Consider the following 12896-nt stretch of genomic DNA (forward strand, 5'->3'; position numbering starts at 1 on the left):
GAGATGTTGTCTCAAAAAAAAAAAAAAAAAAAAAAAACTGTCAAAGACAGCACTGAGGGACAACAGAAGAGCCTGGCCTGCTCAGACAGGAGAGATCCTACCCAGGAGGCACTGGGGGCAGGAACACTGACAAACATACACACACACACACACCCCACATAGCTATCCAAACACTAGCACATGCAAATATGCAAAGGCACACACAGATGGAGACAAACATATTGAGAGACACATATAAGCATGCATAGCAAGCATATACTCAAAGATGCACATAAGCATGGAGATACGCGCGCGCACACACACACAGAGGTGCCCACACACAGGAGTATACACCCAAAATACAGACAAACATGTACACACAGCCAAGTTTTTACAGATGTACAAAGGGGCACACACACAGGCATACACGCAAGCATGCACACTGACATATATAAGGGTTCACATCCGGTACACAGGCACAGGTACTTGCAGGCATTTGTATACATATATACACAAGCATGCATGCATAACGTCTCACAGATGCACACAGACACTGACAGGTAAGCGGGCACATGAGGAACAACTCAGTACATGCAGTGTTGGCAACCACCTTTGCTCCTGGGGTCACACATGCAGCTGTACAAATGCACACTAAGAAATGCACAGCTGACCAAGAGCCTAGGGAGCGGCAGCACGCACGGACCGAGAGCACCTGGGCTATATGTAGTGCACGACTCGGCACCACTCCAGCTCTGACATTAGATACCTGGGAACCAGCACTATCTGCCTTGTTTGTTTCGCAAGCTTTAGACTACTTCACAATCTCCAAGAGGCCTACGGGCTTTCCCCTCCCAACTCCCAGAGGTCCCACATTCAACAGGTATTTAATAGATAATGTCTGACTGAACTGACTGCTAGAAGCCAGAACAAGAATCCACTCAGTCCAAAATCTGCTTATCCATTTTTCCTGGTGCTGAGGTGACACACAGTTCACAGACTTGATTTTCTGACGTCTCCTATTTCCCGAGTCAATGTCCATTCGCCACACCACCTCTCCACAGACAGCTCACTCCTCCCATGGCCCGACCTTGTCATGGGGTTCAAGAAAAAAGTCTGTACTCAACTCAACCACCTCAGGAATCTATAAAATTGAAATCCTGGACTAGACATTTCTAGGGTGTCTGGCAGGCACAGCAACCAGGATTTCAGAGCCCCAACTACCTCATGACCTCTCTGAGTCTCTGCTGTGAAAAATAGACCTGCCCCATGCAAGGAGCTGAGGCCTTTTGCTTTGGACCATCTGTCCCTATAACCCAGTAAAGGGGACACTACAATGTCCCGTGCACAGAAACTATCACAGGCCTCAGTGCCAAAGCCCTATCCTGCCCGAACTATGAAGAAAATGATATGATGTGGTGCTCAGCAGACTTTAGGTCCGAGGCTTCTGTGTATGTCTGGCCCTCCCCTGCAAGCTACGTGAAACACAACTGTCCCACGGAGTTGGTGCAAGGATCCACCACTGGGAAAAACAGGTCCTTAAAACCCTGTATACTAAATAGAGCCTAAATATTTAGGGATAGCTTACACTCACACTAATACAGTTTTCTTCCAATTAGCAGGCCAAGCTAGTCACTGGCTGCCCCTCCATCTTTCTGGCTATATCAGAAAGTGAGGGGGGCTGGAGAGATGGCTCAGCTGTTAAGAGCACTGACTGTTCTTCCAAAGGTCCTGAGTTCAAATCCCAGCAACCACATGGTGGCTCACAGCCATCGTAATGAGATCTCACGCCCTCTTCTGGTGTGTCTGAAGACAGCTACAGTGTACTTATAAATAAAGCTTAAAAAAAGAAGAAAGAAAGAAAGAAAGAAAGAAAGAAAGAAAGAAAGAAAGAAAGAAAGGAAGGGAGGCTGAAATGGAGAATCTCATGAGCCTGCTGACACGAGGGCACCTCCTTCAGGGTCCCTGAGGAGCCTCAACAGGCACTCACTGGCCTGAGAATCTGTGGGCCCAATAGGTATAGAAATCAGAGTAAGGTGACTTACTAAGAGAGTTCTGGCAGAGCTCACCATACTGAAGTCCTGCGAGTCTGCAAGCCTGGGGTGGTGCCTGTTCCAGGCTGTTCCCAGCTCAGTTTTCAGGAGAGGAGAGGGCCCTCCCATCAAGCAAGGGAAACAGGCCCAGGTGAGGAATCCAGAAGATACTAGTAGGCACACAGCCTAGCACTTGTGTGGTTAAATAATACAGGGGATCCTACTACTCCTAAGGCTTCATGCAAAAGAATCAGCAAGTGAGCCAGAAGGAAACAAAAGCCCACCTCATAGACAAAGTAGTCACTCACAGAGGCAGAGACAGGGTAGACAGGTTGAGCTACCAAGCAAGGCATTGCTTCCCTGACAGGCCCTCGAAGGAGAGCAACAAGCTGATAGGGCAGGACACACCCTTCTCCAAAGTGCTCTGTGTGTGTGTGTGTGTGTGTGTGTGTGTGTGTGTGTGTGTGTATGTACACAACAAAAAATGCCGTGGGGCATTCCACGGGGTGGAATTCCCTGGGATGAATCCACCTGGGATGACGACTCGCTCTGTGGGTAATGCCTTTTCTTTCTGAGTCTTGGGAGGAGAAACAGCTCACTGATTACAAGGAAGGCCAAGTGACCTTAGTGCGCCAGGTGTCAGGTTGTGACAACAGGAGACAGCCTCCTCTACCTCCCAGGCCCTCTTCTTGATCATTTCCAACCCCTAAGCCATCTCCCTCTCTCCGACCCAGCCTCCTGCCTCAGGACCTCCATCTCTGGAGATGTAGGTTTGGCCCTGCACAAGCAACCCAGCCCCATCTCCCCTTCTCTTCAGCCCCTTAAGTCACGACTGGTGGGCGTGTGTGAACATATTTTATCACCTCAACTGGATTTGAATATTTTTAGGGGGGATTGAAGTAAGTCTCACTCTGTAGTCTAGGCTGGTCTTGAACTTTCAGCAATCCTCCTGTCTCCACCTACCACGTGCTGAGACCACAGGCAAGCACCACCAGGCCCAGCCAATACACACACACTTCTTAATTGGTAGTCATGTCCCTCCCCCTCACTTGTGGGTTTACATGGGGTGAGAGGAGATCCTTGGAAATCCACATTTCAGCCCAGCAGGCTGGAGTCCAAGAACCAACTTTCTAACTCTCCAGAAGGGCCACAATTCTTGTCAGGAAGCTAGGAATGCCCTCACTGTGGGGCCACCTTCTCCTGCCAGCTCCGAGTCCTCAGACAAAATGCCCACAGGGTGGGGGTGAGGTGGCATAAAGGAAACAAGGATAGTGACCGGGGGCCTCCTGACCAGTGGCTCCGTCTGCCTGTCACTTTTCCCCTTGCTCAGCATTTACCCAGCAACCAGCAGATGGTGCAGAAAATTTGCAGGCGGCCCCTAATCCGACTCCAAGAGCAGGCTTGGCATGTGACTGCCAGAGAGCCCGGACAATGTACTCAAAAGGGACGAGAGATAAGATCTCCACCTGAGACACAGTTCTCCAGGTGACACCACCTTACCTGACACATGCATCTTGCAGGAACCACCCTATTTTCACCCAATTATAAAAACCTTATGTCTCACAAAGCCCAACGGCCTGGACTGGATCAACAGCAGCACTCTGACAGGCCATGCCCATTACCCCTGGGCTGGAAAATATGCTAACCCACAGGACCACTAAGAAGTCTCCAAGCAGAGACTGAATACATATAGTATTATTAAATATTAATATACATATGTATATGCACACGCCACTAAATATTACATTTGAATTGGGGGAGGGACGCAGGTCCTCCTGCTGTAGCTCAGGCTACCTCGGAACTCATAGCAATCTTCCTGGCTCAGCCACACAAGTTCTAAGACTACAGGTATGAGAACCACCACACCCACCGTGTCTGATATCTTTCCCCCTCCCTCCTTTAGATTGCCCTACAGAGTCTCATATACCCCAGGCTAGCCCTACATGCGCAGTGTAGCTGAGGCTGGCCTAGAACCCCTGATCTTCCTGCTGCCACTCATCAAGTCCTAGGATTTCAGGTGTGTACCAACACACCTGGTATTTGTTAGTCAAAACTATTTCTCCCAAATTTTCAATCAGCAGTTTCCACCATACGAGAACATTTGTGACCCTAGCTAGTCTAACCTCATTATTCATTGCACCACTGACCTGCACTCCAACCAAGGACCATTATCTTTTCCTCAAATAATATTTTCTTTTGAAAAGTAGAGATACCGTTCAAAGGCACGGAATGCCTGCTGGCACGGGACCTCTGCTAAGAAGACAAGTAAATCACCCCAACAGGTGACACAATAAGGACCCGCCCCTTGGGCAGGGTACTACTGAAAGTGGACATTTCAGTGCCTGGGAAGCTAATGGGAACTGGAGTAGTCCGTAAGGGCAACATCAGTACTATTAAGCCTTGGTTAAATGCTTTCCTCGGCCTCCTGCAGCCACTGTACTTTCTTTAAGACACAGCCACAAGAGCCCTCGTGCAACCCTTGAGCTCATTAACTACGGGTCTCATAAAACGAAGCGGCTGGTCCCGTAAAAGAGTCCAGGTTCAATTTTATGGCTTATTTCTTGGGGCTTCTCCGATGAGCTCAGACAGCAAGCCAAAAAACCTCCTGCAACTGCGGCGTTGGGTGTGCCACCAGACTGCCCTGGTGAAGCAATCCTGTGGAATGAGTTACTAATTCAGAGTACAGTAGGGATCCTAATCCCGAAGGTTCAAAACAGCTCATCAAAAGCAAGCGTGTCCCATCATTACTTCCAACAGGCCGTGCCTGGCCCCAAAGTGGAGCCAACACGCAGATGGCCTTCCAGGATAAGGGGTAGGTGGTGTCTTGAGATGAGCAAGGGAGACAGGGGAAAGTAGAACTCAGACACCCCTTGCATCAGCACCGAATGTGATGTGCAGAGAAGACTCCCCGGCACCCAGTGGGTCCTCCCTACGTTTGGGAACAGCTGGGGGTCGCCTGAGAATAGGGCCTGCAGATGGGATGGATAGTGGCAGGACCCCAGAACCCGCTCCTCGCCCCGACCCTCTCCACCTGCGGCCGAGGAGACCTGCCCCCTCCCGGAGGATGGTGGGCGACCCGGGCAGGTGAGCGTCTCTCACCTGCGTGAAGTACAAGTTCATGAGCGTGAGGGTGAAGAACTGTAGACACACGGGGAAGCAGTAGAGCAGCCAGAAGACGAAGGGGCTGAACGAGTTGGCTGCCACGAAGTCTCGGAAGTAAAAGGAGAAGAGCACGGTACGCAGCGAGGCCCAGAAGAGGCAAAGGAAGAGGAAGACGCTCTGGTAGCTGAGCCGCTTGTGACGGTAGCGCAGCACCAGCCAGAGCTGCGCATAGATGAACACGAAGAGGAGCGCATAGAAGGCGGTGTAGACGGCGGTGAGGCCAAGCTTCACGTAGGGCGGCACCGCGGGGCTCAGCGTGGGAGGCAGGGAGTCATTGCGCACCGGCTCCCACGGAGGCGCCTCCATCAGGCTGGGGCCGCTCGAGCTTCATCGGGGCTCGCAGCAGTTCGCTCCCGGGTACCCGCGCATCGCGCCGCGCCCGCCGCTCCTGAGCCTAGCCGGGAAAACAAGCCGCACTTCCTCCCGCCGCACCACATGATCTGCTGGGCGGCCTTTGTCTGCGATTGGCAGCGCCGCGCCCCCGGGAGCGCGCGCCCGCACCCGGCCCGCCCATCCCGGCCTTGCGCGCCCCCGCTGCGCGCGCCCTGGGGACAGCGGCCTTAGAGCTGGAGCCTGGTGTGGGCTCCAATGCCAAGAATCCTGTGGCTGTGCGGACCCACGGCCAAGTCTAGGGTGATCCGCGCGCCGGTGCAGTGCGCGATCCTAACCTGTGTGCATGGGCCTCTCAGGACCCCACAGCTGCGGCTGGGAAAACGTCTGTGCCCCTAAACTGTTCGCCCCCCATCATCCCGCAACTGGGGATGGGACCGGAGAGTATCCGTGTCCGAGAGCCGTGCAACCCCCTCCCCCTCAAGATCCTATCGATGGTGCTGGGGAGTATCCGCGCGCCGCTGCACTGTGCTCCCCTTCATAGCACACACCCCTGATCTCTTTGACTTCTCGCGCCGTTTGGTAACGGAGGAGATTGTGCCTCTGACCTGAGCATCCCCTTTCTCACACACAAACTAGCGCCCCTGACCCCCACAAGCCTGCGCGCTCCAGACGTGGGAGTCTGAGACTGGCATTTCGTTGGGGGTGTGGCTTGGGGGCGTGTTTGCGCTCTTGACCTAGCGCTTTCTGCTGATGCCTGGTTTTGCAGTTCACTCTTTTATTTAAAAAACCAAACCACTTTGCAAGTTCCTTCTCCCGTGCACCCACACGCTCACCCGTATTTAAAAAAAAAAAATTAATATGTAAGCAAGAGCTGGTCAGCTTCTGCAGCGCTGCTGAATTCTAAATGCAAATGGCCAAAGGGCTAGAATTTCTTGCCGGCCTGTGCTGGTAGCTATTGCTCTCAGAGTAAGCTGCACAGAGTTCTCCCAGAACCCCTAACTGCCCGCCATAGTGGGGCTGCGCCCTTGTCCTCAAAGCTGAGGAGCACTTAAGAACTAGTGAGACTAGTGCCAGCCCGATCCACCCCTTTTCTTCCTGTGCCCTCATCTCTCACCTGCTGCTGCCCAGAGGTTCTCTGGTCTCAGATAAAACTGACTCAGTTTATCCCCAGCCCTGAGCTACACTACCTTTATTTGATCACATTGTTGTGGTGTGGCTCAGCCCTAGAACACACCTTTAATCCATGAGCTAAATAAAGTCAACCCTAGGTCAAGAGGCAGAGCAAGCAACCGCCAACAGGGAGTGAAAGTAAGTAAACAGAAAGGAAGGTCTTTGAGTTAAAGGGTATTTACAGCGCGGAAAGGGAGAAAGAGCTTTTTCCCTTCTGTGACTTCCGGTGGCGTAGAAAGGTCAGCTGGGTGCTTTCTCTGCCTCCTTGAGCTATCGGGCTTTCACCTGTGTCTGGCTCCTATGTCTTCATTTGGTAAAATCCAGTGGCTGGGATTTTTGTTTTCTAAAACAATAGTGAGCTCTCAAGAAACCGGACTGCCTGTGTGCAGGCATAGCTAGGGAAGCAGTTAGCATAAGCAGGCTTTTCCGAAGGCACGGCTCCATCTCTTCTGATTCCCTTTCTCATTTTTTTTTCCCTTTCTCATTTTTAATTAATATTCAATTTTGTGCCTAATTGCATGTTCTTTTAGCTTAAGAAGCCGGGCCTAATGTGGAGTTGGCTTTTCCTCAAAATTGCAATTTACACACTCCCAACTAAACAAGGTCAATGTGCTTTGGAGTGGAATTTCTTATCAAAATCTAATCTTTCCTGGTAGGTACCAAGTTGATCTGCCTTCTTCTTACTTGGTCCACTTCAGTGGTTTCTGCACAAAACAACTGCATCTCTTCAAAGATCATACCTGCCTATTTTTCTCAAGCTTGATTTCCCTTAACTGCACCTGTGCCTTCTCAGGATCAATAGCCCCCACTTATGGAACTCGTAAGGAAGGATGAACAGTACCAACCACTGCCAAGATCCCCCAGCAAGACAACTCTTTCGTGCCTTCCCCAGCCTCAGGGCCAATCCTTTCACCTATCTGTTTAGAGTTGGGCCGTTTTCTTCAGAAACTTTGTTTTCAAGATAGGATCTCAATTTGTAGCTCAGGCTATCTTGGATCTCACTGGGCTTTGAACTTAAGATCATCCTGCCTCTACGTCCTAGGGCACCAATGCATTTAATAGGCCACAACTTCTACCATGTGCTGGGCTCTTTGGCTAAATACTCGGTATCTTTCTGAAGTATCCCTGTCTAATCGTCAGTCATCTTGATGTTTGTGTAGGTTTCCTTGGGATAGAAGCACCGTCTTGTTTACCATTGGTTCCCCTGGCACATTGAAAAAAAAATATATCAGTCGGGCGTGGTGGCNCACGCCTTTAATCCCAGCACTTGGGAGGCAGAGGCAGGTGGATTTCTGAGTTCGAGGCCAGCCTGGTCTACAGAGTGAGTTCCAGGACAGCCANGGCTACACAGAGAAACCCTGACTCGAAAACAACAACAACAACAACAAAAATATCTGTCTCTGTTTTCTTATACTGAAGAAATATAATTTGTCCTTAGAAAGCAACCTTTAAAATGTGTCCTATATTGTGCAAGAATATACTGTTCTATACGGTCCTATACCTCTTGGTCCAAGGTGGCTGCTTGCTCTCCGACTATTGAGTCCACAGCCCATGCAGTCATGAGGAAGCACAGAGGACTGAAGAGGGTTTGACTCATCGTGTTTTGGAGCCAGCCCAGAAATTATGTACATGCATCTGATCTGTACTCATTAGGAGAATGTAGTTACCTTAGTAAGCTAGCTACAGAAGAGGCTGGGAGATGTTATTCATTCTATATGGTGCTGTACAGTTCTGAAAGGCACGCTTCTGATATTATGGATGACCAAATAAATGGTTGCTTCTCCTTCTGCCATGCCTTCTCACCATGCTAGGCTGCATTCTCAAACTGTGTTCCAAAGCCAACCCATCCTTAAGTTGTCAGCTGGGCATGGTGGCACACGCCTTTAATCCCAGCACTCAGGAGGCAGAGGCAGGTGGATTTCTGAGTTCAAGACCAGCCTGGTCTACAGAGTGAGTTGCAGGATGGCCAGGGCTGCACAGAGAAACCCTGTCTCGAAAACAAACAAACAAACAAACAAATCCCAAGAACTCAAAGAAACAGGAACAAATTAAGCAACATGGGAGATCTGTTTTTGTGTGTGTGTGTGTGTGTGTGTGTCTTCTCTGCTGTGGCTACCCTCAGGCTGGTAGTTTGTCTCTCAGTCTTTCCCCGTGCTGGACCAGAACTACCCAAAGTGGCTAGAAAGGAAGAAAGGTACAAACGGTAGAAAAATCTGGCTTAGGACAGCTTACTAATAAAGCTGCTTCCAGAATCGACTCAGCTGCCCAACGTCTACCAGGAACCCTGGGTCTTTCTGTCTTTCTTCTTTACCACCCTCAGCAGACTGGCCTTAATCCTGAGAAGAACAAGGCAGAAATTCAGAGTATACCAAGGTTTTTCTTTTCTTTTCTTTTCTTTTCTTTTCTTTTCTTTTCTTTTCTTTTCTTTTCTTTTCTTTTCTTTTCTTTTCTTTTCTTTTCTTTTCTTTTCTTTTCTTTTCTTTTCTTTTCTTTTCTTTTCTTTTCTTTTCTTTTCTTTTTTGAGACAGGGTTTCTCTGTGTAGCCCTGGCTGTCCTGGAACTCACTCTGTAGACCAGGCTGGCCTCGAACTCAGAAATCCACCTGCCTCTGCCTCCCGAGTGCTGGGTTTAAAGGCGTGTGCCACCACACCCGGCCTGTCTCCTGACTTCTAGGATTAAAGACATGTGCCACCATGTCAAGCTGTTGTCATTACTTTCCTAGTGACAAGAAACAGCATAAAAAAATTATTTTGGCTCCTAGTTAGCAGGGATACACTCCATCACAGCAGGAAAGGTGTAAAGGTAGGGGGATTTCTCTAAGATGGCAGAAGATGGCAGCTCACATCACTCAGAGAGACAGACTAGACTTGAAGCTCAGGGAATCCTCAAAACCTCCCTCCCGGTAGTGACCAACCACCTCCAACAAAGCTCCACCTCCCCGAAGTCTCACACTGTTCCCAGATAGCACTACCCTATGGGGACCAAATCATGAAACATGTGAGCCAGTGGGGAGACATTTACACTCAAACCATAACACCCAGGGAACTTTCCCAGTGCCCAAGTCCCATCCCTATCTGAACATCCATAGGAATCCCCAGCAAGAATCTGCAACAGGCTAACTGTTAACAGTAGAAGGTTTTCAGACCAATCTCTACCCTGTCCAGTAACAAACATCTGCCTACGCTCCATCTCAGATCACACGACACCCCAAAGCACTAAGGGGGCTCATTTAAATAAGTAAGTCCACACAAAACCTCCCGTGGTGGGGTGAAAGACACCGTGCTATGTGGGTTTTGCCGATTCTGGATGTCGACCCACATCATGGTGAGACGGCACGTAGCCCATGACAACCTGTACCATCTGGAATACTAATACGATTGTGTAGAAGAGGGCAGTCACCAGAAAAAACTGGTACTTGTGAGGTTTTTAGTAAAGATTGAAACCTATACATTTGAATGCTCTAAGATTCCAAAGCTCCAGGAATCCTGGGATCCACGAGGCCGTTAAGTAACAAGAAAGATTTTACAAGGTAACATTCTGTGCTGCTGCTGTTGCTGTTAGAGTTATTCTATTTTATGTATATGAGTGTTTTGCATGTGTGTATACATATGTACCACGTGTGCCTGGTGCCTATGGAAGTCAAAAGAGGGTACTGGATCCCCTGAGACCGGAGTTACAGGTAGACATGAGCCACCATGTGGGTGCTGGGAACTGAACCTGGATCACGTGCTCTTAACTACTGAGCCATCTCTCCAGCTCCTGTACTGTAACATACTGTTGTGAAGGCAGCATTCTAATGTTTTAAAGGTCCCTGTTTTATTCGGTGTTCAACCTGAGAAAGAAAGGGGAGAGGAAGAAAGGGAAGAAGATGGGGAAAGAGAGGGAGGGAGGGGAAGAGGGGGGATGAAAGGAAGAATGGATGGATGAACGAATGAATCAACCAATGTGTGAATGAATGAATAATAATTTCTACTTTAAAGCCAGGCATGGTGGCCCATATGATCTATAATGCCAGTACTCGGAAGGGTAAGGCAAACAGATTCCTATATGCTGGTCTGAAACTCAGTAAGTAGCCCAGGTTGACCTCAGACTCAGGGCAATCCTCCTGCCTCAGCTTCCTGAATGCTGGGATTGCACAAATGAGCCATCATATCCAGGTTTGTTTGTTTGTTTCTGTTGCTGTTCTGATGTGAGGTCTTGTAGCCTCATCTGGCCTACAGACGCCTCATCTTCCTGCCTTGGCCCCTGGAGCACGGGGATCACAGGTATAACCCACCGTGCTCAGTGTGGGGAACGTCGGGTCGGGGAACTTTACTTCTTCCTTTGCCTTCAATTCTGATCACTAGGTTTTCACCAGACACACGCCATCTCCCAGCCTTCCGGGCTGATGATGCTCACAACTCAGCTTGTGGCTGTGCTCACGTGCTCACACACTCACATGTTACAGCGGTAGTCGGCTCTCATTTTTTTTAGCCCCATGATATGGAAACACAAGAGAAGAAATCTGGGGCCTCTGGGACTGGTCACACCCGGGACACCATTTGCATTTTCTTCTGGTTCAGAACACAATGAGGGCTTTGTGCTTTGGAAGGAGAGTGACCTCCCAGCCCACGGGGCCAGGGAGGGACCAGCATCCTTCATCTGTAGAGAAGGGAAGGAGAGGAGGCAAACAAAGTAAGCCTGGGGCCCTGTGAAGGGAGCAAACTCCATTCCAGGACTTAAAGGGTAGAATTTGACTAACACAGGTCCCAATCAGGACAGATGCCCTCAGAATGGACTGACCCTTCTATACTACAGCAAGAACTTTTTAAAGGCCATCTGGCTGCAGTATCCGACACCCCATCGATCGAAAGGATCAAAGCTAAAGATCTGGCTGGTTAGAAGGGCGTCCCTCTCCTCCCTGACTCCTCCAAATGCATCCATTCCAGAGTGGCACGCTTAGTCAAAGAGGATGGCCTTCACACCAGAGGAGTACTAGCCGTTGGCCAAGGGTATGTGAACCTCCAAAGAAGCTCTCAAGTACTCCCAAGCATGTAGCACTCCATCCTGAAGGAGGGTTTGCTGGGTGTACTTCCAGCCGGGGACACAGTGAGAGGTCCCATTACAAAAAGAAGAGCATGTGATTTTTATCCATAAGGAATACAATAAAAGAAGCTGTCATAAGACTGGGGAAGAAGGGAATCTGGAAAGCCTGGGGCTCTTCCCAGGAGAAGTGGAGATCCAGGAGTTAGGAGGCAATTTGGGGAATCAGTGGATGAATAAATAGCTGTTTCCCTCTGCCCCTTAGGAAGTCAAAGCCAAGCTGGGTGTGACCACAAAGGCCTGTGATTCCAGCACACCAGAGGTGATAGCAGGCAGATCAACAGTTCAAGGACAGCCTCTGCTACATTGCACGTTTGAGGCCAGCTTGGCCTATGTGAGGCCATGTCTCAGGAACCAGGGAAAAGAATATAAAATTGCCCTGTGGCTTCAGCGGTGACCTTTAATACAGGACGTTACCTCACCATGGCTTGGCTGCTGGGACGAGACTGCTAAGGGTCCGGCAAGAGCGCCTTATTAGGCAGTAAGAGGCAACTTGCTGTGCCCCTGTGGGTGAGCGCAGATGTGCTTAGTCAGTGAGTCCTAGAAGCAGCGGGGTCCACGAGGGAGGCACAAGAAATGCATGGCTCTGGGCATGGATACCACAGGCAAGAACAGTCTCTGATTTGCCAAAAAAGCCTATGAGAATCTCAGCTTTCTACTCCAGTGAACCCCAGTAACTATGAAATTGGTGGCTGCTGGATATGTGTGCCCATAGCTCAGGATCCCAGGCTCAGCAGATCACGGCACCCCGAGACAACTCACGGAGTAAGGACTATCAGGCAAACTTCAGGCATAGGGTTAGCCCGCAGACAGAGGGAGTCACTTTCCTAAGGAACATCTGAGCCTAGAAACGGTCCCATCAGTGAGAACTGATTGGCAGGAGAGGGTAAGTCACTGGGAGAAGTCTCAACAGAGGAGCCTCCTGCTTCAATCTGAAGGCAAGTCTCAGCTGTATGTGTACACTTCTCCTGGGTGACGCCCCACCCTGAGCTGTCCCCAACCCTAGAGGGTCCCATATACTCCTCTTCTTGGTTTTAGAGGCAATGAGATTTACTCAGTTTTCTGGTTGCTCCCATGAGTCTGGGAAGGCTAAGTAGCAGGCTCACCAGTGGGTTTACTTTTATATTTTGAGCAGATAAA

General features: G+C 49.8%; 1 protein-coding gene across 2 annotated transcripts in view; it reads right to left on the reverse strand.

Annotated features, from left to right (window-relative positions):
- Window positions 1–5608, reverse strand: part of Gpr137b (G protein-coupled receptor 137B) — a 34011-nt gene extending 28403 nt beyond the window's left edge. Inside the window, exon 1 of one of the 2 annotated variants that reach the window (XM_021215229.1) lies at window positions 5109–5608. In XM_021215229.1, coding sequence (XP_021070888.1) covers window positions 5109–5477 — 369 coding nt within the window. In that variant the 5' untranslated portion in view covers window positions 5478–5608. The remainder of the gene's footprint in view (window positions 1–5108) is intronic. The other variant, XM_021215228.1, reaches the window with a different exon arrangement.
- Window positions 5609–12896: the final 7288 nt, after the last annotated feature.

The sequence above is a fragment of the Mus pahari genome, chromosome 16 (genome assembly GCF_900095145.1).
Source record: "Mus pahari chromosome 16, PAHARI_EIJ_v1.1, whole genome shotgun sequence".
Lineage (NCBI taxonomy): Eukaryota > Metazoa > Chordata > Mammalia > Rodentia > Muridae > Mus > Mus pahari.